General features: G+C 45.2%; 1 protein-coding gene across 1 annotated transcript; it reads right to left on the reverse strand.

Annotated features, from left to right (window-relative positions):
* On the reverse strand, nucleotides 1-25,713 carry LOC308240183 (glycine receptor subunit alpha-4-like; the record flags this gene model as incomplete). Its single annotated transcript, XM_080653120.1, has 9 exons — nucleotides 1-168; nucleotides 8,468-8,617; nucleotides 13,427-13,641; nucleotides 16,396-16,536; nucleotides 18,047-18,129; nucleotides 18,255-18,478; nucleotides 19,115-19,182; nucleotides 19,438-19,568; nucleotides 25,643-25,713. The coding sequence occupies 9 exons, from the start codon at nucleotides 25,711-25,713 to the stop codon at nucleotides 1-3; spliced, it is 1,251 nt and encodes a 416-aa protein (XP_080509246.1).
* Between the last annotated feature and the right edge of the window lie 536 nt (nucleotides 25,714-26,249).

The raw sequence follows: 26,249 nt of genomic DNA on the forward strand, positions 1-26,249 counted from the left end.
TTATGTTGGTTTGTACTTTGGCTTCTTTGGCTCCCAGCACCAGCTGATGGCCTGAGCTGAGTCCCAGTTGGGCAGGCTCTTTTGCTCAGTGTTATAGCTGTCTCCAGGGCATTGTTCTTGAGACTTCCAACAGGGCAGATTTGTGCAGTTGGCCCATCTGGACAAGATCTATAACAAGTAGAGCTCTGTGCAATAAGCTCATCTCCATAGTCCACCCCCCACTACCCCCGCTTTCGGGCTGCAGCAGCCTGACACCCTAACCCTGCACAGAGAGTATCAAAGAGACACTCTTCTGCTTCTTTCAAAAGGATATTGCTTGTGGCATCTCATTGATTGGCACTACCTGGGCAGAAATGGGAAAACAGGGACTCTCTGCCCCTTAATTCAATCTCTTCCCTTAATCTGATCCTTTAGTTTTGAATCTCCTTGTCACCAGAGTCATAATATCATCGATAAGATTAACTTCTGGTCCAACTATCCTGGTCAGCTCAGAATGCTCTCTTCAAAATTAAGAGATGGGCAAGAGATGTATCTCAGTGAACAGGAAAGAGTAGGCAAGATCAATAGAAAAAAGGGGGAGGGAGTGGGAAGCTGAGTTCTTGGTTTGAATATAGGATTTACTTTGGTTACTAGATTTATTGACTTTTAATTCTGAACACTATTTTGAGGAAGAGAGGAAGGAAAGGAAGAATGGAGAGGGGGGAAGGGAGGGAGAGGGTGAGGGAGAGGGAGGGAGGGAGGAAGAGAGAGAGAGGGAGGGAGGGGGGAGAGAGAGAGAGAAAGAGAGAGAGAGAGAGAGAGAGAGAGAGAGGATTTACATAGTTATTTATTCTAGATCCAGGGAAAGGTCAAGATGTTTAAGAGATCATTTGATCACCTCTGCCTTCCAACTGTTAGCCCTGCACTTTAATATTGCCTTTTTCATTCTCACCACAGTTGGGTCATTTCAAAGGACTCAGTGTACCAGGTCCATGCTTCCCCATGTCCATGTGGTATATCAGGTTCAAAATGGACTCTTCTACACCCTCTCTATTCTGACATTTCTGGTATCTTCAAATGACTGCTAACCTTCTTCATTGTAGAAGGAGAAAGAAAGCAAGGGAAGGGTTAAGAAATAATTCCAACTTATGGCTCTCTAACTTCTATAACTACTTCCCTAAGGTTGGCCAAGTCAATGTTTGTCCAGGATAGGGGTCCTCTATCCTGTGAGGATAGAATTCCTCCCAGGCACCTCAAAGCCCACTTTATCCTGGAAAAGGTTGCATAACACTATTATTTGCTTACTAACAGGAGGTAATGGGGCAAGTTGGAAATGAGGGGCCCTGGGAAATAAAGAGACTTTGGAGAAAAGAAACAAATGAAAAACTAGCCAACGAAAGACTCTCTGAGGATAGTTTCTCCTGGGTTCTACTACCTTGGATTTCACTTTTCTTAAAAGTTTTCTAACATCGGTGGGTAAGTTCCTTAAAAATAAGCATTTTTTATACTCCTCTAACAGCTAATCATGCCCTGTCACCATGTTAGTTAGGGAAAAACATATTTCGGAGACCAGGAAGTTCAGGTAGGTCTGGAAGGATGGTCTTTCTGAAAGTCCAAAATTCCTTATCCTATTCTGACAGTGTTGAGCATTGTAGGAGATCTGAAGACCTCTCATTGGATTGTATAGCAATGCCCTACCCCAGTGCAACCCATGACTGTTCCAACCTTGCTGAGAGGTGGAGAACCTGTCACCTTGCCTTCCTCCCACAGTCAAGAAAACCTGACTGGGTCACACAGGGCAGCACCTGTGGATGGGAAAGGCTAATTATTTGAGCCTGTGGTAGGAGGAGGGGCAGAGGGCGCAGTAAAGGCCAGGCTCTGGGTGGGAGGTGGCAGAGCAAAGAGTAGTGCAGATTAAGATGATAAATGTCGGGATCTAGTAGCAGTGGTCTGAATAGTCTCCACTAGAGAAATGGAAAACAGAGAGACTTCAGCAAGGGAAGGTCATCCCAGAGTATGTCCAATATTTACTTTCATGAGAAACAGGATAGCATGGAGAAAATCTGGATTAGAGTAGACAAACCATCTTGTGCAGTCACCGTTGGCATTATAGAGTATAGACCCACATAGTTTTGGGATTGGCAGATGAAGTTCTGAGTGGCAGATCATGAAGAAACTGTTTAACCACCTGATGGAATCTAACAGGGAAAGTCTATCCATGAGGAAGAAGGAGGCCAACAGTTAGACTCTCTAGTCCTGATCCTATTCACAGTGCCTGGTGGATATCTTCTGACCATAGCACTTTGTAGACAACCCAGTAGAAGATGTTGAAGATGAGGAAAGTGAAAGGGAAGACAGCCCGAGAGATGGTGTCAATCCTTTTGGCTTGGTCCTCGTAGAGTTTCCGCATGGTTTCTCTCTCCCTTAGAAGAGGGGCTGGAGGCTGGGGGCTATAAATGCTAGAACCTTCCATCGGACCTCCATCCCTTGCCTGCAGGAAGTGGCCCAGGCCATAGCCATGGAAATAGAAGCGACTTTCTCGGATGTTATCTTCCTCCTAGAATTACATAGAAGCAAAGGCAGAATGTGAGGACACAGCTATAAGGCAGAAGGATAGAGAGCCGTCCATACAAATATCTCACAGGTGAGGCTATGCAGACAAGGTGTCTAGACCACTGCTACTAGATCCCGACATTTATCATCTTAATCTGCACCACTCTTTGCTCTGCTACCTCCCACCCAGAGCCTGGCCTTTACTGTGCCCTCTGCCCCTCCTACCACAGGCTCAAATAATTAGCCTTTCCCATCCACAGGCCCTTTTGCATGCTTTTTTTAAATGGCCACAAAACTACTCATGAGATACATATATGCTAAGTATCATATGGTATGTTACGATTTCATTTCCATTTGCAGATAAGCCCCAAGCTGCTTTTTTAAAAATGCATAACATCATTTAGAGCCATCTAAAAGCTAGTGAAGTACCAACCCACTGTGGGAGGAACATTTCAATGTTATCTCTGACTGATAATAAACAAAATAAATAAAAAAAAGTGAAATCTTTAGAAAGCACAGTTGAGATTTTTAGACTTGGTGAACTTGAATTCAATGACTTTCAAGAGCTACAGAATTAATTCTCCATTTACATGGTATCTTTTAAAAATTGTTTATCTCCACTCAAAGATGAAAATTCCAAAAATTTTAAATAACCTAGTGAGTTATCCAAATGAGAGTAAAGCTGATTACTCTATTGCAGATACATGTGTTTCTCTGCAAATCAGCTGATTTTGACATAGGGGTCAGTACATCTAGGGTAACATTTCTTACCCAGTACGCATTCCTTTCATCTATGCTACATGCATTATGATGAACATATTAACATCGAGGAAGTAAATTTTATATAAGCACTAAGTAATGTAGCAGATTATGCAAAGTTCATTTATCTAATCTTCAGCTGACAACTTTGCATAGCTGTAACACAGCTGAGAACTAGGAAGTAAGGACAAAAATCTAGAGTTAGAAGTAGAGCTAGAGAGAAATAGAGAATGGGAGAGATAGAGGAGAGAGGGAGGGAGGGAGGGAAGGAGAGAGAGAGAAAGAGAGCCAAAGCCCCTGCATGATCAATAGAGAGAGCTTTACTCATATAAGAGCCTTTCAGGCCCCCCACTCAGATCCTATTTACTCTTTGTTTATATACAACTCAAACACGCCTAATTTTGTTTACTTCTAAAGGACATACTACCATCCAAAATGATAGTTCACAGCTTGGAAATTAGACAGAAGACAAGTAAATATATACCAGAACCTAGAAATACTTCACTCAAAGATGGTTATAATTTTTAAGAGTATTGATGTTTACAAGAGTAAAAGCTTCAGCTAAGAAAACACCTGAAGTGAAATGCCCTCTTGTGGGATGATGCCAACTACTTTCTTGGTTTGCCCAGGACTGAAGGCTTCCTGAGACTGGGGACTTTCAGTGCTAAAACAGAATAAGAAATATGCTTGTTGAATGGATGTGACATAGATATACATAAAATGTGAATAAAGTAGATTTTTACACATGCTGTGCAATTAGAAGGACATCATAGGGTTCTTATAATGGGACCTCTGAAGTTGTGATAACATTGTAAAGTGGCTTCATAGATGAGATGTTGGTCTGTTGGGTCCCAGTGACCCTTTATTATTATATCACTAGAAGGCCCTAGCCTATCATCAGGCATCAGGGAAAGGCAAGCTCAAAGCAGAGATTTGACAACAGATCCCATGTCGTTTCCTGCTTCCTATGGGCTCATGGTACCAACTTAGGAAAAAGCATTAGTCCTGTTCACTGCTGTGTCCCCCATGCCTAACACAGTATCTGGCATCTAGTAGGCATCCAGTGGATAGCAGTTGAATAAATGAATGATCTGATGAGCCACATGCTTCAGAATATAGGACAGGGAATGGATTTGTTCACATGGAGCCAGATCTTACTCAGTTACAAAGTCCTTGCCAGAAAAAAAAAAATTATTCCTTGCCCCACCTCCGTACAATGTCCTCATGCTCTCAGCCTCTAGAAAGAGTAGCACCTTTGGCATAGGGAAGACTCTCTCTTAAAGAGAAAGACTCTGCCCGCAAGAGAGCTTTGCTACCCAATCATTGATTTTGCCAGGTTTTGTGGAGATAGTTGTATGAGTAGTAGGCCAGAGACAATTCACAACTGTGGTTTTGCTTTGGCCCTGAGTTGTTGCAGTGGGGCAGCCTTAGCTCTCTGCTCAGTTATTTATGTAACCTCAGTCACCAAAGTCCCTGGCTCACCTAACCTGTATTCTCAAATTCATTCCACATTATTCCTATATGAGAGGTTGTGCTGGACCCATTTTAGAAATGAAGAACCAGAGGTAAACAAAATAACCCCCAAATAATTGAAAAATAAGGGGATAAATAAAATGATTTTCTATTTTGCTTTCCAGTTCAGGTCCTTTAGATCCCCCATTCCTCACTGCTCATCTTGATCCCCTCAGCCCCCCAGCAAGAAGATACAAGCATGAACTATATTTGTTTGCAAAAAGCTCTGAAAGAGAATTGAATCCAATGGCTGTTTCTGTTTTTATAGATCTAATTATTTCCCCCTTTCTCCAATCACAGTAAATTTAAAGGGAAATATCTCCAAGGCTGAAAAAATGCTATTTTACACAGGAGAAAAAATGTGGCTAATATAGAGTAAGTGGTTCTTGGCTTTAAGAAATTTTTAAAAATGTATTACACCATTTGTAGTTGGGGGAGCAAAGATAAGTGACCTGAAATCCAAGGGTGGAAGTCCTGGATTTGGGTATTATCTATTTAGGCCCAGTTCTGAGGGGTGTGTGCGTGTGTGTGTGTGTGTGTGTGTGTTGGGAGGGATAATGGAGACTTAAACACCACATTATTGCTTCCACAGTTATTAAAATAGAACATTTTTGTTGTAGCTATATATAGGGGAGGAGGGCTGGTGAACTAGAGAGGGAAGATATTCCAAAACCAACCTGGTAAGGGAATGCACAGTGTGGGAGGTGAGGTGTGGAGGTAGAAAAGAGTGATAGGTATTGAATGATAGGTATTGAAGTGAAGAGAAGAGATTGGAGAATGGAGGAGGGTGCTGGGGAAGGGACAGAAGCAAGCAGCATTCTGGGGCCAAGCCCCTGAGATGACTTGGCAATATTTTGAAATTTCTTCCATTTCTCAAGGTATCCTATTGATAATAGCAAGGCTTCCTCTCTCTCCAGCTTGAAAAATAGCCCTCACCAGTCAGCCTACAAAGGTTGGTGAACTGGGTTAAATGGTACTGTGTCCAGAGCCTGGTGCTAGGCCTCAGTGAGGTTATAAAAACAAGAGAGACAGACCCTTTCCTGTGACACTTAGACTAGCTGGGAAGACAAATCAGAAATGTATGGGAAAAGGGTAACCTACTTTAGACAGTGACATGGAAGAAGACCATCATGCAGTGGAGTTTGGTGGTTGAGGAGAGATTAGAAAAGAATAATATTAAGCCTGGAGTTGGGTGAACAGCTGGCTGGCTCCTAGAACACACCTAAAATTCTCTTGGCTATGGGTTCCCTGAAAAGCATATGGATTATCTTCCTTCCCTTAAAAGGGCTTCTCTCAGACTAAAGACTGCTGCTTCTCCAGCAGGGCCCAGATAGAGGTTCTAAAAATGGATCAACTCTGCATCAATTTTTCCAGTCAGCTCAGTGACTTCCAGGATCCCTGCTACCATTCCTCTGGGATAGCAGTGGCTTTAGGAAACTCAAAGTGGGCCATGGACTAATGGTTTGGATTTTCAAGTTTTATTTACATTAATAGTAAGCCCAGCCAACTTTCAGGCAGGATCCATGAGCTTAAGTAGGGCCCAAGCTACTGTTGTAACTCATAATTGAGCACTGGCTATGACAGACTCCATTATGAGATCAGGATCCACCTATATACAACCAGGAGGGGATAGGCTGTGGGCAGTTCGGGGAGGGAGAGGTGAAGGGAAGGTGATGGGGCTAGTGTCAACCAGTAGCTCTACATTAACTGCAGCAGTCTTCTGTTGCTGGGACACCCACACAGGCAATTTAGCTGGCAAAAGGAATCTGGAATTGTTTGGAAGCCTACTCTTCTTTTTCAAGGTAGGCATTGAGAAGGAATCAAGATAAAAATTCCTATAACAATAGGATTTTGGTAGCTGCAGGAAGGTTTGACTTAGCTAAAGAGGGGGTAGGGGCAGTTATATTAGAAAATAGTGCATCCTCCTGTCCTTATGCCAAGTCTGTATATTTTTTCTATGCTTCAGCATGGGATAGGAAGGGCTTATAGGTCTGTTGAAGAATGGGTCTTACTCACGGAGATGCAGTTATGAATCATTCCACTAGAGGGCGAAATTCCAAGGGCCCAACTAAAGGATTAAAGCAGGGCAAGAAATGATCAATTCCTAAAAACCGATAGATGAGACAGGAGCCCTGCCTCCATCATGACATATGGTAGGGGTACCTCAGGAGCAGCTGAAGTGGGAGGTGGGGTGTTAAGAGGAAAGGAACTTTAGTGCTAGAGTGTCTCCAACAGGGGGCTCAGAACATCATTTTTCTCCTCCCTTCCCTCTTCCTCCTCCCCAAAGAGATGTGCTTGCCCCTCTGGCTTTTGAGCCCCCATACTAGGCAAAAAGCAATGAGTCAGAGCTTTAGACAGACAGGAACTCTGTGTGTGATGATTAAGCGACCAGTATGTAGATCAGCAAAGCTTTCAGCTTTGCTCATACATTGGCACTTTTTTCTGTGAGAGTGGTTCAGGCATCTCTGTTGCCTTGACAATGTACCTAACACATATTGTCTGGGCAATGGGGGTAAACTGCCTCCATTGTCATGACGGCAAGATCCTTACTCAATTTCCCCAGGTGATCACTCTGTTGTAGAAGATATGGGGTTAGCAAACAAGAGTAAGAGAGAACAATTCATATCCAACAACTGATGCATCCAATGAAGATCAAGGCAAAGAAATCCAACAACTAGAAGAGGCAAGTGATGGCTTCTTAATTCCAGCATAGCTATAAGGGCCCTTTTAAAATCCTCCCCTAAAAGGCACCAAGGCTGGACTCTTGAATTCTTTTGTTTTGTTTGTTAATCCTCACCCGAAGATATTTTTCCATTTATTTTATTACTGATTTCAGAGAGGAAGGGAGAGGTAGAGAGAGACAGAAACATCAATGATGAGAATCACCGATCGGCTGCCTCTTGCATGCCCCCTATTGGGGATCGAGCCCGCAACCCCGGGCACGTGCCCCTGACCAGAATCAAACCCGGGACCCTTCAGTCTGCAGGCTGACGCTCTATCCACTGAGCCAATCCAGCTAGGGCTTCCATTGATTTTTAAAGAGAGTGGAGGGGATGGAGAAGGGGGAAAGACAGAAAGAAAAAAACATTGATGTGAGAGAGACACATCAATTGGTTGCCTCCCACATGGAACAACTGACCAGGCTGGGGATCAAGCCTGCAACCGAGGTACGTGCCCTTGACCAGAATTGAACCCGGGACCCTTCAGTCCATGGGCCAACGCTCTATCCACTGAGCCAAACCAGCTAGAGCTATTGAATTCTTAATCAGTATATGACAACCTGGAGTACCTTTCTCTTGGGTTGAAGGAGAGCCAGGAGCAACCATTACTAATTTTCAAAGCAATCTCATATGGATTAACTTGATAAGGTTCTAATACTGGCTAACATTTTTTTTCGGTGTTTATGTGCCCAGCTCTGTGCCTATGCTCTTAATCACTCTAGTAAATTGCCCTATAGGCATTAGTGTTCCAAGGGACAGATAAGGAAATGGAATCAAAGGGGTTAAAGTATTTAATTTATCTGTGACCACCCAGGGACTAGAATCCAGGGTTTCTGATTGCCTATCTAGTCCTTGCAGCCCTAGGTTTGGTCTAGTTTGTGGGAAGAGTGGTAGGGAAAAAGGAGTCCTGGGGAGAAAGTTGGCCCCTTTCTAATTATACACACCATGTGCTGGCGCCTCTGCCTTCTTCGAAGTCTTATAAATTCTTTATGCTGACAGGAGACAAAATTCACAGCAGCGTACTCCAGCAGGGCAGCGAACACAAAGAGCAGGCACACAGCCATCCAGATGTCGATTGCCTTCACATAGGACACCTGTAATATCCATCAATAGAGCAGTCAACCTTTTTAGAGTTCTTCCATGGCCTATCCAGTGGGTTGCCAGCCCATATCAACTACCTGGTGTTCTTCAGTTTTATCTTGAATTCCTTCTGGTTTTTAAAGAAGCTTTCTACCATATGTTCCATTCTCTGAAGTCCTATGTCAGATTATCCTTCACCTCTCTACACTGTCCAACCTCCACTTCCATCTGCCTTTTCTCCCTACACCTCTCTCTCTCTCTCCCTTCCTCCCTCCCTTCCTCCCTTCCTTCCTTCCTTCCTTCCTTCCTTCCTTCCTTCCTTCCGTACTTATACTTCTGATTTTGATTATTCTTTTTATTCTTATCTTCTTCTGATTATTATTATTTTTTGGTTAAACCTTACCCCAGGATATTTTTTCCCATTGATTTTTAGAGAGAGTGGAAGGGAGGGAGGGAAGAGAGAGAGAGGGAGAGAGAGAAAGAAACATCAATGTGAGAAAGACACATAGATTGGTTGCCTCCTGCATGCACCCTGACTGGGGCTTTGGATCAAATCTACAACCCAGGTATGTGCCTTGACTGGGAATCGAACCTGTGACCTTTTGTTGTGTAGGCTGATGCTATAACCACTGAACACACTGACAAAGGCATCTTCTGAGTCTTTTCTTTCAATAAGTAGCAACTAGCATGAGTGTTGCATTTGTTGGCCCTTTTCTCTTTTTCCCCCCCTTTTATGTTCTAGAGTTCTCACAGCCATGGTGGTAATTGGTCAGGGTTGGTTATTCCCCTATGAGACATGTAAGGACACCTGAGGCCTAAGAGAAAAAGTCTTAGCCAAGATCACCCAGTGAGAAGGCATAATCTTGGGGTTAGGGGTTCTGAGCTTTTGATTCAGTGGCACTGCCATTTACCTAGGCCAAAGTCTCATCATATTAGGAGTTCCTCCCTTTTCCTCCTCCACCCCTGTTCTTCCCTTGACCCTGTGGTTTTTCCTCCAGCTCTTTGTGAGAGTCCCCTGCTAAGGAATTGAGCTCAGTGGCAAGTTGGGGCCTCATTAACCACACGGGAGAGCAGAACAGGGAAGGGATCCTAAGAGAGTGCTACCCACTCCTGGCTATGGAAACTTCTCTAAGTTTCCATACCCTATCCAGTCCTTAGTGCTGTCCTCTCACTACCTGCCTTGGAAACCCTTAAGTACTTTTCTCTCTTATTTCCCTTGTGAATATTGAATACTCACTTCTGGAACAGAGTTGTGGGTGAGTGGGACCAAGAGAAGGTTCAGAACTCAAGTTTATGAAGTCAGACTTGTAAAAGTTTACCTCCTCGACTAGATTGACTCCCTACATAGTTTTGAGCAGCTTAGCTCAGCCTAGAGGGGTCCCTAGCAAGAACAGAATTGATGACAGACAACTTCTTTCACCAGCTTCTGCTATGTTGGACAGTGAAGGTACTGCAGACTCCAGGTAAGGAATAGGTCTCACTGGATAAACCTTCCATCTTCGTGGTTCTTAACTTGGGCATTTGGCAATATTTGGAAACAGTTTTGGTTGTACAATTTCGGGGTTGGTGGTGGCTACTGGCATCTAGTGGGTAGAGGCCAGGGACACTGCTAAACATCATACAATGCACAGGTCTCTCTACCCCGCATCCCCTTCACACACACACACACCAAGGAATTATCTGGCCGAAAATGGCAAGGGTGCTAAGGTTGAGAAACCCTGCTCTGCCTCTTAGGGGCATTCCACTGAGGTGGGTGAGAGTGGTGGTTTGCTAGGCAACCCTGATTAAGCATTCTTCTATTTCCATTTTGCCACCCACTACTAAGAGGGCATCCTCTTTAATTCTCTATCTCCAAGTCCCACTGTGCCCCCAGGGATGTCTAGTAACTGCTGCAAAGATTAACAATGAGGTAATGATAAGCGAGGTCTGTAAAGGGTGTTGGATCATCAAAAGGAAAGGACACTTTAAGCAGCAGGAAGAGTCTTGTTAAGGATGAGTTTGTCAGTAGTATATCTTAAATATCTCTGGAATCCATCCACTCACTATCCTAGCTCATCTGAAGGACTGCAACAATTTCCTAAATGGTCTCTGTGCATCTATGCTTGCCATCTCCAATCTGTTCCCAAAACAGTAGCTAGAGTTTTGTTTTCAAAATGTAAATGTGATTATATCACTCCCCTGCTACCAACCATTCATTAGCTCTTCAGTACCCTTACAATACAGTCTATACTTCCCATAGTGTAACATCTTAGTTACCTCTGCCTACTTCTTCAGTTCCATCTTACCCCTTGCAATCTATGATCCTGCCATGGTGAACTATTTCAGTAGATTCCCCAAGAGACAGTATCTTCCTGTCTCTCTTACCTCAATAACTTACTTTACTATTCACTTCAGATACCACATTTTTTGGGAACGCTTTCCTAAACATTCTAGTCTGGATTGGTTGCCTCTGCTCTATGTGCCCAGGTTACTTAAAATTTCTTAGCATCCGTCAAATACAACTGGCCATTTCCTTCACTAGACTGAACTCTTGGATGGCAGGGACTATTTCTATTATATCCACTGTTCAATCCCAGTGCCTAGCTGAGTGTCTGGCACATAGTAAATACTTTTTGAAAGAATGGATGGATGGATGAATGAGTGGATGGTTTAGCAATGTATTTTTCTGTACTGGCTTCTGTTTCCTGTTTTTGCCCTCCTCACTACTACTTACCCCAAGAACTATGGGCCATTTAGATAGCAGGATCTCGAGAGAATTGGGCCACTTCTCCAACTGCTGTGGCTTTAGGTCTAATCTTTCAGTCCCTGGTAGAATATTCCATTTAGCCTTTCCATTCTACACTGAGCCACCTGGCGTTGTATATATCAAGAATGGCAAGAAGATGGAGATCAATGCCTTTGGGACCCCCATATGGCAATGAAGAAGTGGTTTCCTGGGGACATGAGGAATGACTATCCCAGCTGAGTTCCTTCACAATGTGAGCCTCTGCTTCTCTCATCCTCCACACTAGAGTTGTACTGGGGTGGGATTGGTGTGGTTTTCAGAAGCCCCTGACCTGGCCCCACCTCTTTCCTTGGGGCTTCCACCAAATTTAATGTTGCATACACTCAAGAATGAGCAGAAGCTCCCTGATTTAATCAGTCCCTTGTTCTGTGGGCCTGGTCAGTGAAACTATTTTGTTTGGGGTACATGCCTTCATATTTTGCTTATTGGATAATAGGTTAATGAAAAGGTCATCAAAACCTACTGAGAGGGCAAGACAAAATGAGTTAGAGAAGAATCTCTTTGCGTGGCAGTGGCAGTAAACTAGGACAGGGTACTTAGGTCTGAACTACTTTTCTGCCTCTGGTCTTCATGCAAGGCCATTAGTACAAAACGGCCATAATAGCCCCTCCTTAATACCCCTGACCATTTAGAAAACATAATCATAGGAGAAGATCTCTGACAATTTCCCCTGGGACACTTGATACTAATCTGAACTTTGTCACCAATTATTCCTAAAGGTGTTGGACCACCTCAAAGATTTCCTGGTACCTTAAAAATGATTGGGATCATCACCAGCTGCTTTAGCTCTAGGTCTACCACTCAGTTATTTCTACCCTGACACCTAATAATTACAATAGTAGCTAGCATTTATTGAGTGGTTACTATTTGCCAAACACTCTTCTGTGTTAATACATTGTCTTACTTATTTTTTGTAATAACCCTCTAGAAGAGGTAATATTCTTTTTTCACCCTTGTTTTTGGAAGAGGTAATATTCTTATTCCCACATTACAGGAGAGGAGATTGAAAGGTTTAGAAATTTTCCTAAGGTCACCATTAGTAAATGATAAGGCTGGGACTTAAGCCTAAATATGCCTGACTCTAATCTCTTTCTCTTAACCGCTACTCACCCTCATTTAGCAAATTGGTAAATTTACTAGGGATGTCCAGATTACCTCCTGTTTAAGTCCTCAGTAAACTTCTTAGGAATGAGCACTAGGAGATGAGAGATCATAGGTCCTGATTCCCATCAAATCAGAACAAGAGGGAATATGTTCATTGTAAAATCCACAAGGAACTCTGTTGTTTTTGCTTCCCATGATTTCTCTGTGGCCTAGTACAGTGTCTGGTACATAGTATATGCTCAATAAATATTTATAGAATGGATGGGCTTTCTCCCTGGTTTTTTTTTTCAGACACTTGCTGACCATAGGACTTTGAGATGACCTCTAAATTCCATACATGAAGACACAAGGCAGGGAGAACCTAGCCCAGTCCCATCAGCACAAATCTTTAGCATAATCAAAACATCACCAGGCCCCAGATGAGCAGAGTCCACTGACTTTAATCACTATTTGCTACCTCAACTTTTTCTCACCCCAAAAGAACAGACATTGTCTCTAGAGCTCTTTGTAATAGTATCTGATTTCTGACACAGTAAGAGACAGCTGTTGGTTTAAAATGCTTATATTTCTTTGTTTCTTGTGGGCCATGACCTTGAGAGGTCATTCTGTATGGGCTGTATTATCCTCATCTGTACCATGGGGGAGGGAAACTTTCTACTTGCTAAGGGTCTTTTCATCTTAGACATGGTAGTATTTCTTGGTGAAAGTCGAAGTAAATCAGGCACTGTCTCTACCTGTTCCCTAGCCAGACAGCATCCATGACCCCAGCTTCCACACTGTTAGCCATATATTATGGGGGAAGAGAATGCAGCCACTTGCTCTTGCTCAATGGCTCTTCTCTACCTTAAATCCAAGGAAAATAGTGAGCAGGTAGGATTTGAGATGAATGAGAAACAGCTCTATGGCAAGCAAGTTCTATTGCATGTCTCTTCACCTTTGGCAAAGAGGCTCGGGAGCCAGAGCTCTGAGTGGTCATGGTGAGCACGGTGGTGATGCCTAGGCCCACACGGGCAGGTGCAGCATCCATGTTGATCCAGAAGGAAACCCAGGACAGGATGACGATGAGTAGGCTGGGGATGTACATCTGAATCAGATAGTAGCCCATCTGCCGTTCCAGGTGAAACTTTACCTCTATGCAGGTGAATTTCCCTGCAAGGAAAGAGGTGAGGTATGAGGCCCCGGTCCCCAGCCTGCAGCTGAGCCTGAGAGGCAGGACTAGGGTAGTCTTATCTCTGAGGGCTAGCCTCTGGGTTCCTCAGCTGGACCAATAAATGAGTCTTCAAAATGGTCCCAGGGAGTGCCAAATGTGTTTTGAGGAAGCTCTCAGAGCAGCCATCAAGGACTTGACCTCCTGCTCCCAGCATTTTAGTTTCCAGCAGAAGGCCTTCCACATGATATCACTACAAGAGGATTAAGAGCAGAAGGGCTCCAGAGCCAGACTGCCTGGGCTTGAATTCTGAATCTTCCATTTACTAGTTATGTGACCTCAGGGAAAAAACCTAACCTTTTTGAGTTTCAGTTTCCTTGCTTGTAAAACAGAGTGATAATAATATCAACTTCATCACTGGGCTATTGTGGGAATTAAATGAGATAATGTACATAGGTAGCTGGTACTATCATCATTATTAAGAAAGCAATGAGCTTAGACTCCACTCAAATCTAAGCAGCCTTGCTTGGGCTTGCTGGTACCCTAGAAACTCTCTAACAACAATGATTCACTGAAATAAACACTGTCTATGTCTTAAGCAAGTGAGAGCAGCTGAATAGCAAACATCTGGAAACAATGTCCAAGAGAGACCAGCTGTAGACAGCATGCAGTGGGTTGGTTCCTATGCATCAGGCAGCAGCATTCTAGTCCACCAACAAAAGTGCATTGGCTCCAGGCACATGTACCAATGCTTTGCCTCCTCTGCCAGCCATCTTCGCTTTGCTTTGCTTCCCACACACTGAGGCTAAGAAAACACTAGCTCAGAGCTTCTCTTAGAGGCAGAGGTTCAGAATAACCAAAGCAAAAAGCAGAGGATGTGTATACTGTTATTTTATTCTGGCTTAGGCTTGCTGTTATCAGGCCTGTCTGATTCCTCAAGGCTGGTGATTTCATGAGTGATTGATTATGGCTTTGACATGCTGTGTGATGCTGTGATCTCCTACTGCTCCCCTAGTCCACCCCACCTCACCTCTGGGCTTCTTGCCATGACATGCCTTTGCTAGGTATCCATATTTTCTTTTTTTATTTTCTTTCCCTTTTTTTGGTTATAGCAGTTTTGTTTGTAATGACAAAATTCACACTTGTTTAGTACAGAAAAAAGTGAGAAGTAGAGAAGGAATAATAATATTCATAAGCTGACAAGCCCCTACTAAGTACTCTGATTTTATTAAGTTTGTCTCGTTTAAATCCCATAGGAACTCTTTAGGGCAGGAAAATATTATTTTCCATTTTACAGATAGAAATACTGAGGCTTGAAGAGATCAAGTTATGCTTCTTAAGGGTACCCACTGGTAAATGTTGGAGCCAGAGCTCAAGCTCTGCTCTGACTACAAAGTTCTTACCCTTATCTAAATATAGTACATCACACTACTTTAAAAACATTTTGTGCTATTTCCTTCCAGAATTTTAAACCATGTGCTTTCGATTTGTTTCTTTTACCACACTATATTATTCTGTGTACACAACTTTGAATCTAAGCCTTTTCCACTTGTACTTTCCCCTGTTGATATAAGCAACTTGCAAGCATCCTATTAAACATCTGGGTAATACCCCGCCAAGCAGAGGCACTATGTAATTTACTTAACCTCTGTCCTATTGGTGGATATTTACAACAATTCCATGTTTCTGCTAGTATAAACAGTGACCCAGGAGCCTTCTTGGGATCTAAAGTCAATATGATAGTTTAAAATATTTCCTTATAATAAATTCTAAGGAATGGGGATTCTTGGATCATCAGGGAGGAAAACATTTTTAGCTTCTAGATTAAAGTTTCTCAAAACATGCCCCCTGGACCACCTGCATCAGAATGCTCAGGATGGTTTGTTCAAATACAGACCAGAATCTCTGAGGGGTAGAGCCCAGGAATCAACATTTGAATAGGCTCCCCGGGGACTATATACAAATTGCCAGGTTTCACCCCTCAATAAAGGTTATACCAAATTCCACTCCCACCAGCATTTAAAAAAGTTCAATGGCCCATTCCTCTCTTCACTACCCATACAGAAACTCACATATTCATAGGGTGGCACACCATAGGAGGTACCTAGGGTCTCTCCTCTTCACCCTGTGATCTCTATCTCAGGGTCATAAGTCTTAGCAGCCAAATTGCCAAGGGAATTGAGGAAGCAGCAGGGGCAGATTCTCTGGCAGCTCCTCTCTACTCCCTAGCCCATATATCACACCTGGGTAGACAAGCCAGTCCAAGAGAGTTCGGCAGCGTTGTCAGTAGTAGAAGGTGTGGACAAGAAGCTGGCAAGTGCCCTGAGGCCTATTCCCTCCTGGTTCAGCCCAGTCATTGACTACTTCCAGATGTATCTTCACCACCTTCCTCATGAAGTTGACCCCAAGACAGGTGGAACACTTCCATTCAGTGGCACAGGCCCATTTGCTCTGTAGCATGTGACAGGGACAAGAACATGGGCTTTGGAATTAGATCAATCTGAATTTGAATTCTAAATCAGCCATTTACCAGCTGTGTGATTTAAGCAATTGATTTAACTTCTTAGAACCTCAGTTTGCCCTTTCAGAAAAAGGGGGCTGATAACCCCTACCATAATGAAATGAGGAATCTAAAGCATTTAACACTATATCTGACATAGACTGAACCTTCCATATAAGTTGGCTGCCTTACCCCCTTCCCTCCCATCTGGAGGCCCTCCTGTGACTCAGAGCCAGTGAAGATCCTGGGTTTTTACCTGTGTTGTAGTGTTTGGTACAATAGCCTAGATCCTTTTCATCTCGCAAGATAAACTGGGGCAGAGTCAGTCCCTCAGCCACTTGGACAGCAGGAGCATCTTCCAGCCACTCAAACACGAGGTCATTCATGGTATAGCCAACTGAAAGTGACAGAGATGGCAGAGGGTTGCAGATTGGGGGTGTTGGATACAAGTAGGATGAGGGTTAGAACTGGCTAGAAAGAACAGATGAGTAAGGCCTGGATTTTAGGAGCTCCATGCTCATCTTGGGAAGGGAAACCTTTCTGAAGAGGTTACTTGGTCAATTGTCTCATAGCCCATCCTAAGTGGGCAAATCAGAAAGATTTCCAACTTCTCTCTTACCTAGTTCTCAGGCATTAGAAAGGCCCAAAGAGAAATTATTCTGGCAGACCTAGAAAGCATGTCAAAAGGTTGGAAAGATGTCAAGGAACCCAGCTGGGAACTTCCTGCCTTATCTCAAACCCAGGGAAGTAAGCATGTGTACCAACCACATGTCTCAAGCAGAGCCAGCCTTAGAGCCAAGGCTTCTGCTACCTCACCCCAGGGAGGAGAGAGCTGTTTATACCTTGCCAGTCATGCGTGGGATAATGTGTACAACATAGACTCTTATCCTGAGGAAAATGGAGAGCTAACATCTGAACATGCTAAGTTGCTCACAGAGGAAGTTTGTGAAGGCTCCTGCTACATCTATGACCATATTCACACATGTCAGATAGAAATGGAAGCAGAAACACCAAGGCTCACAAATGTCCAGAGTAGGGCCTTGACCCAGAGTAGCTTGTCATATTAGGAAAGTCACATCCCCTTGTGTAAAATGCTCTACCTACTTTTTAGAATTGTGAGAGGGTATTGTGAACCTAGTCATGAAATTGGTTTATGAACTTTAAAGAGCTGACCACATATGGCACATTCTAGCTGACAAACTTATTACATGCTGGAAACAGCTTAGCGAGCCTTGTTCTCTGAGGACTGAGTGGATGTCTGCTGATCTCAAAGTCTCACCTTGCCCAGAAGATGGCAAAGGAGTGGACATAGGTGATGGTTCAACCTGTCCTTTAGCTTCTCTGCACTTGGGGCAGCCCCTGCAGGCTGGAACCTCTGCCATGGAGTAGCTCTTGGCTGACTTTGCCACCTTGGGCACTGTCCTAAGCCTAGAACTGTCCTCTTCCACCACTCTACAAAACTTATCTGTGTTCATGAAGTATTCAGATTCAAAGAATACCCCACCCCTGCCAACTCTGGCAGTTTTACAGGCATCTTGAATGTCTTAACTCAGGAGGAGTTGAAGTAGAATCACTTCAGGCACTGTGAGAGGGAACGTATTTTGGGCAGAGGAAGTGACCCTTAAATGGCCCCTCATAACAAGCATAAGGAAATTTGTATATAAGGTGGGCCTTCCCATTCCCAGCCCCATGGAACAGCCAGGTCAGCAAATTGTGCGGGAATGGAAAAACACACTGGGTTGGGTGTTAGCGAGCCCTGGCTTCTAGTCTCATCTGTGTCAAGAATTGTGTGTGCTTGGCGATGTCCCTCCCCACTCTGGGATGCCCTTTTCCTGTCTGGAATATCATGAGATGGAGTTAATTAGCTGGGATCCCAGGCCTTACTCTGTGACTCTAGGGACACTTACAGCTCTCCAGCTGCATTGTGCAGGTCTGGATGTCCATGGGGAAGTTCTTGAGGTCCATTGGGCAGGACAAAATGAGGGTCAGCCTGGCAGGGACAGTAAGAAAGATGTGACATTGGTTTACTGGGACCAAGCACAACACAGGGGACCCTCCTTCCACCCCTCAGATTCCACCTGGCGTCTTCCTTTTGACCCCAACTCTCCCACATACCTGATGCTGTAGAGCACATTCCCATTCTTGAAGATGCGCAATAACTTGTTGTCTGTGGTCACCTCATGGAAGTTGGCCCCTTTTTCATTGGCAAAGAACAGGTCTGGTTTCCAGATAGAGTCCAGCATGGAAGGGTCAAGGTCCAGCGAGTCGTCAGGATATTCTTGGTAGGCCAGTCGTGGGTCGTGCCATTGCTGCCGCAAGAAGACATTCACCCGATAGTCCTGTGAAAGTGCAGATATGGGCTCATCTGAGGCAGTGATATTCCAGGGGCCCATCAAGCCATACATGGACAGGAGGGACATGAGATGGAAATGTTGAGATCACATCTCAGGGGCAATGGGCATTATCCACTGGAAAAGGGGCCTGCCTTGGGCTGATATGGCAAGGATGGAAAGGTAAAAGACATTTATTAAGCACTTACTATGCACCAAGTTGTCTGCTGAGTGCTTTATGTGTTTCACCTCATTTAAATTTCAAACCCACCCTGAGAGGAGGGTGTCGTAATTACCCCCATGTTACAGATGAGGAAACTGAGACAGAGATTTAAGTAACCTGCCTAAGGTCACACAGCTATTCGAGGTAGTCAGGATTTGAACATAGGCTTTCTGATTCCAAAGCCTGTGTTCCGCAGCAAGCTACCTCCCAAGCTGGACCATCTGCTGCTTAGAATAATCTGCCTTTATTACTGAAACCAGGGACTGGGTAAAGAATTCCTCCCAGTGACCAACTTTACACGTACCATGGCTTTAGCCATGACCATGAAAGTGGAAGAGGACAACAGAGGGAGAAAAGGCTTGCTATCTAGAGGGCTTCACCCATTCACACTAGAGTGGAAGTGGGGAAGAGAGAGACCTTACCATGGTAGTCTCAGTGACGGAACCGAAACTGTTGATGAAGATGTTGCAGGTCACATTCACTGGTGGGCCTAAGGGTAGCAAAGCACAGTCACATTGGCAGGGCATTCCATGTGGCTGGGAACTGGTTCCAGGACTCCCTCCCTGAGCTTAAGGCTAGAGCACTGCTAGGAGAGGGCAGTGCCCATGGGCAACAGGGAGAAGCTCCTTCTGAATTATAAGAGCTAGCCTTGTCCCTCCAAATTCAGGCAATAGGAGCTATCTTGGCAGTGTGTCCCCAAAAAGGTGAGGGGAGGGAGGGGTTTTTTAGAATAAATGATTTTTACCTTTAAAATTGGGTCGAATCCTGGCATCATATCCAGATGTCTGCCCCATAAGCTTGTCAAGGAAATCAGAGGGCGACATGGGCTGGGACCCCTCAGTCCCAGATTTGATTTCCTCTTTTGCCAAGGCCACCCTGGACAGGAGAGATAACATGTTTGAGGCCAGTTGTATTCTGCCTTTACCACAGACCCTCTCTTTCCCTGTTCCTAATTACCTCTGGCTGATCGTCCCATCAGGCAGAAGGATGGGACAGAATGCATAAATCAACATGGCAGCTCACCAGTTAGGTCTAGAAAATAGCTTTCACATATATTAGATTTTTTACCCTCACCATTCTCAGTGTAATGGAGGTGAGGACTATTATTTCAATTTTACACATGAGAAAACAGGCTTCCAAAAGAGGAGGGACTTGTGGGGCTATAAACTGGTGCAGCCACTATGGAAAACAGTATGGAGGTTCCTAAAAAAATTAAAAGTGGAATTACCATATGATCGATCAATTCCACTTCTGGGTATTCATCCAAAGAAAACAAACACTCATTTGAAGAAAGAGATATTTAGCCTTATATTTATTGCAGCATTATTTGCAATAGCTAAGATATGGAAGAAATCTAGGTGAACATGGATAGATGAATGGATAAAGAAGATACATACACTGGAATATCACACAGCAATAAAAAGGAATGAAATCTTGCCATTTGAGACAACATGGATGGACCTAGAGGGTATTATGCTAAGTGAAATAAGTCAGAGAAAGCAAATACTGTATAATCTCACTTATATGTAGAATATAAAACAAATAAACAAAGATGAATGGCTTGCCCCAAATCTCACAGCTGCTGAGTGACAGAATCAGGACTCAAACCTAAGGCTCATCCAGCATTCCATTTCTTTCTTTTTATTATTTTTATTTTTTTATTTTTATATATTTTTGGCTCTCAAAAGAAATTTTATTTTTTTAATTTGTTTAAAATAAATCTTTATTCAGATTATTACAATTGTTTCTCCTTTTTCCCCCCATAGCTCCCCTCCACCCGGTTCCCACCCCACCTTCTGCCCTTACCTCCCCCCCACTGTCCTCATCCATAGGTGTATGATTTTTGTCCAGTCTCTTCCTGAACCCCCCCATACCACTTTCCCCCTGAGAATTATCAGTCCACTCCCTTTCTATGTCCCTGATTCTATTATATTCACCAGATTATTCTGTTCCTCAGGTTTTTAATTCACTTGATTTTTAGGTTCACTTGTTGATAGATATGTATTTGTTGTTCATAATTTTTATCTTTACTTTTTTTCTTCTTCCTCTTCTTTAAGAATACCTTTCAGCATTTCATGTAATACTGGTTTGGTGGTGATGAACTCCTTTAGCTTTTTCTTATCTGTGAAGCTCTTTATCTGCCCTTCAATTCTGAATGATAGCTTTGCTGGGTAGAGTAATCTTGGTTGTAGGTTCTTGCTATTCATCACTTTGAAAATTTCTTGCCACTCCCTTCTGGCCTGCATAGTTTCTGTTGAGAAATCAGCTGACAATCGTATGGGTGCTCCCTTGTAGGTAATTAACTGTTTTTCTCTTGCTGCTTTTAATATTCTCTCTTTGTCTTTTGCTCTTGGCATTTTAATTATGATGTGTCTTGGTGTGGTCCTTTTGGATTCCTTTTGTTTGGGGTTCTGTGCGCTTCCTGGACTTGTAAGTCTATTTCTTTCACCAGGTGGGGGAAGTTTTCAGTCATTATTTCTTCAAATAGGTTTTCAGTATCTTCCTCTCTCTCTTCTTCTGGCACCCCCATAATTCTGATGTTGGTACGCTTGAAGTTGTCCCAGAGACTTCTTACACTATCTTCAACTTTTTGGATTTTTTTTTCTTTTTGCTTTTTGGTTGAGTGTTTTTTGCTTCTTTGTATTTCAAATCTTTGACTTGATTCTTGTGTTCCTCTAGTCTGTTGTTGGGTCTCTGTATAATATTTTTTATTTCAGTCAGTGTATGTTTAATTTCTAGTTGGTCCTTTTTCATATCTTCGAGGGTCTCGTTATATTTATCGGCCTTTTCTAGGATATTCTTGAAAAGCCTTATAACCGTGGTTTTGAATTCTATATCCAGTCGTTTGTTTTCCTCCATTTCTTTCATTTGTGATCTGTTTCTTTGACGCCGCATTTTCACTGCTTCCCTGAGTTGGTAGGGTAGATTTGTGTGCTAGGTTTCCTATATGGCCCAGTGGGTCAGCCTCCCCAGTTAACCTGAGGTGGACACTCTTGGTGGACTGTGTGTACAGCCTTGTTGTAGTTAAGTCTTGATTGTTGTTGGTATCACTGGGAGGAATTGACCTCCAGGCCAGTTGGTTGTAAGGATTAGCTGTGTCTACGCTGGGAGAAGTTCGGTGCTGGAGACAGCCTTATAGGATTAGACTTGCCAAATTGCAATAGCCTCTGTGCTCAGCTTGGATGGGGTGGAGTCTCAGGGCAGAGCAGACAGTCTTGGCTTCCAGTCAGCCTTGCCCTTGTGCGCGCGCGCCTTCAGACCTCTGCCTTCCCTGGCTCCCGAGTCTCCGCCCGAGAGTCCAGATTCCCCCCACAAGAGCGTGGGTCCCCAGGGGCTCGCCTGGAACTGGGGTTCAGTGCAGTCAGAACTGGGGCTCAGTGCCGTCAGGAGCTTCTGACTCCCTTCCACTAGGGAAAGCCTGTGGCAACCTCTGTAGCCTTTGTGCGCACTGGCATGCGCACACCTCCAGTCTTCTGCCTTCCCCGGCTCCCGAGTCTCCGCCCGAGAGTCCAGATTCCCCCCCCCCCGTAAGAGCGTGGGTCCCCAGGGGCTCGCCTGGAACTGGGTTTCAGTGCTGTCAGAACTGGGGTTCAGTGCAGGCAGGACCTTCCGACTCCCTTCTGCTAGGGAAAGCGTGTGGCAACCTCCGCAGCCTTTGTGCGCACTGGCGTGCGCGCCTCCAGACCCCTGCCTGCCTGCCGGGGTTCCCCTGGGTCTCCCCTGGGTCTCTGAGTCTCCGGGTGCCTTTCTCTCTACCTGACAGTCCAGACTCCCCCTGTATGAGCCTGGGTCCACAGGGTTTCGCCCGGGACTGGGGTTCAGTGCAGTCAGAACTGGGGTTCAATGCGGTTGGGGGTTTCCTTCCCCCTTCTGCCAGAGAAAGTCAGCCAGGCTCTCAGCCGCCCTTCCTCTCTGCGCGCACAAAGACCCTGTGCTGTACCTCCAATTCTCTGTGAGCTTTTCTCTTTCCTTCTAGTTGTAGAATTTTCACTCAGCCAGCTTTCCTGTGGTTCTGGATGGTGTCCGTTCTGTCTTTTAGTTGTAGTTTTGAAATTGTTGTGCGAGGCAGCAGTTTAGGTGCTTACCTATGCTGCCATCTTGGTTTCTCTCCATTTCTTTCTTTTTAATTTCTTTTTAATTTCTTTATTGATTAAGGCATTACATATGTGTCCTCATCCCCCCATTACCCCCCAACCCCCCACTCATGCCCTCACTCCCCTGTTGTCTGTATCCCAGCGTTCTCTTTCTGAAGATGCCTTGAATGCACTCAAAGAAGAGTGACCACTCACTGGAAATACTAGTAATGTGGCCATGGCAACATTTTGCCTACCTGACCTAGCAAAGGATTGGAAGGGCTCAAGGATAATAGCATCCCTGAGAGTTGGTTTCAGTTTTTTTGGCCTTCATGCTGAGCCACTCAGGCTCTATGACCTAGCTTCTGGAGAGGGAGGCTTGACTTCTGGCATTTGCTCTTACGGGAAACTGTTTTGAGATGGACTCATTTCAGGATTGTGGCAACTGCAGGCAGGTAAACATGCTTTGGCAACAAAACGGGTGGGGAAGCAGGGCTCTAGGAGCATGGGAAAGCCTCCCAGTAGGGTGGTTATGCTGAGAGGGTCAGCTACTATCTTTTCCTTCTAACAGCTTGATTTTGAGAAAGGAGCAAGTGTGCTTTGACCTAAGCTAGAGGCCGTCCCCTTTTTCCCCTTGACAAGTTTCCCTCTAAGAGCAGCAAATACTCTTCTACCTGCCAGTTTTTCTGCTTACTAGTCAACAGCTAGAGGAGGAACCAGGACCTCAGGAAAGCCTGAGGGAAAGGGTGGGGCTCAAGGCCTGAGCTCAGGCTGGACTCCTGGATGGAATCTTTGCCTCTTGCTTCTCCTGCCATCACCACTGCTCCAGGCCTAGAGCTAGCTCCTCCATTGCTGCACCGTGCGGTTCTTCTGGGTCCCAGTCTCCTTTGAGCCAGCGGGCTCTTCTTTCCCAGTAAATCTATACACCTGCTAGTGATGGACACAACAATAAAAATAGCTAAGGCACCATACTAAATGTTTTGCTCACCTTATCTAGTTTAGTTCTCACATCAATCCTCTCTATAAGTACTATTGTTATCCCCATTATATAGATAATGAAACAGAAAACCAGCAAGGTGAAGTCACTTGTTCACAGAGAGCTAGTAAATGGTAAAGTTAAAACTCAAACCCAGAGCTATTGACTTCAAAACTAAATACATCTACCACAATACTGTGATGCAAGCAGGTCAGGGTGGGCTGCCAAGGAACCAGAGTGGGAGAAGACCAGTGGCAGCTATACCATGACCACCTAAAATCCTGCCTCCTTGAATCCCCTGAGTGGGAGGAAGCCCTTACCCTGACACAGAGGCCACCTTTGCCCCAGGCAGGGGCTGCGAGAGTAGGTGGCCTAAGGAGACTGAACATCCGAGAAGGCTGGTGCAGGAGTAAGCAGAAGTCCATGGCTTCACCACAGGCTGTTCACACAAGCCAGGAGCTGCTTTTGGCCACCAGCCATCTGCCTGCTGGCAGGCTACAGGGCCCTGCACATGGAGCAGCCAGATCCTTGCCACCCTCCTCAGCCTCACTCTCAGGTCACCTCTCCTACTAGCCCCAGCACCAGGACCCTGGCACAAGCCTTGGTATTCACTGGCTTGGGCTCCAATCACTGTTTTAGCCCCTTTATTCTGGGGTTACCTTGTCTGAGAGCAGAGTCACTGTGTGTAGCCATTCCTTCCTCCCTTTCATTCCTGGGAAGACCCAAATGGCAGATGGGGAAGGTTCAGAGCTGAAAATCTTGCTCATGCAAGGCCCTGAAGTGGGATAAGAAGAGAACTCTGATCTGCTCCTGGGTATCTGAGTGACCTTGGACAGGTAATATTCCCTCTCTCAGCCTTAGTTTCCATATGTACAATAAAGGAGTTGGACTCAAGACTTCCTAAGGGCCTGCCTTGCTTCAATTACTCAAGCAGGAATGCTGCCACTGAAGCTTGGGCCTTCAGGTAGCCTCCCCTCCCCTCCAGAAGGTCTAGCAAGGTCCAGATGGGTGCCCACTTCTGCCTCATCCCTCATCCTCCTATCAATTCCAACTGAGTTGCCATTCCACGTTGGGCTGTTTTTCACTCTTAAGGAATTTATTCCCCCCCCCCCAAATTGCATTCCTGTCTTCCAACAAGCCAATATGTCTGCAAGCAGTAAGGCAGGAGGCTCCTCAGAGGCAAGCAGTCCTGGTGTGTTTCTTGAATTAAGAGGAGGAAGATAGTACTGCAGTGGCCCTCACCCCCCCCCCTCCACTTTGGGAGGTACCGTTCTTATGACCAGTTCAGCCCAAGCCACAACCATCTTTCTTCCTAAGCACATCCTGTTCACCTAGACTGTCTCCTGGTCTAATGAGAAGTGGGAATGGGTTGGGGGACATTTATAGGGAACCTAAAACATGTCTTGCTCCCAAGTCAGTGAATGACTTACACTTAGTGCCCACCCAGGGACAGTGAGCAGCCATGTGCACACAGGCAGGGTGACTGCAGAAAGCCAAGGTTTGGTCAGCCTAGATTCATTCTGATGTTGTTTGGGCCAAACCCCTGCTACTTAAAGTCTCTTGGGTGGGCAGCTAGCAGATGTTGGTGTCATTTTTAGGGATCTGAGCAGTGTAGGGGGATAGCATTGGATGACAGGACAGATGGCCTCTGTTCTGCGGCTTAGCTACCTAGCCCCTCCCCAGGCCCAGAAAACTCCCACCCATGCAGAAACCTTATCAGCTCCAGGGCCTTTACCCACTTCATGAAAGGCTCCTGGGTCCTGATTGGGGGAATGTGTGTCCTCCCCTGGAGCCCTCCAGAATGTGGGGTTTTTGCAAACTTAGAAAAAACTGTGACAAATGCCCCTGCTGCCCCCAGCCAGAGTTTGCATGCACCTCCTTCTTACCCCCACTCAGCTCACCTGAGGAGGACCTGCCCTGGCAGGGTCCAGAGGAAAAGGAAGGAGAGGGTTGCAGGAACTCGAGTTGTCATTCTGCAGGGGCCCTGGAGAACCCTTTCTCAGCCTGGTTGCCAAGGTGAGAGGGGATATCCTGAGGGGACTGCCGAAAGTACAGAGCTTTCCTCCAACTTGGTCAGCTCACAAGGAGCCTGCAGGGCCAGGCTAGGAGTTGTTCTTTCTTTCTCTCTCTCCTCTCCTCTCCTCTCCTCTCCTCTCCTCTCCTCTCCTCTCCTCTCCTCTCCTCTCCTCTCCTCTCCTCTCCTCTCCTCCCCTCCCCTCCCCTCCCCTCCCCTCCCCTCCCCTCCCCTCCCCTCCCCTCCCCTCCCCTCCCCTCCCCTCCCCTCCCCTCCCCTCCCCTCCCCTCCCCTCCCCTCCCCTCCCCTCCCCTCCCCTCCCCTCTGCTCTCCTTTCCTCTGCCCTGCTGTTACCAGTCAGGGGCCAGAACACTTTCCCTAGAAATGATCTTGACATAGATAACCCTACCAGCTCCTTCTCTGGCTCGCCTAGAGCCTGGACTCCATGAGGGCAGCTGGTGGCGGGAGCTGGGAGAGATTTTCTCCAGTCTCCA

The sequence above is a fragment of the Plecotus auritus genome (genome assembly GCF_963455305.1).
Source record: "Plecotus auritus genome assembly, chromosome: X".
NCBI lineage: Eukaryota > Metazoa > Chordata > Mammalia > Chiroptera > Vespertilionidae > Plecotus > Plecotus auritus.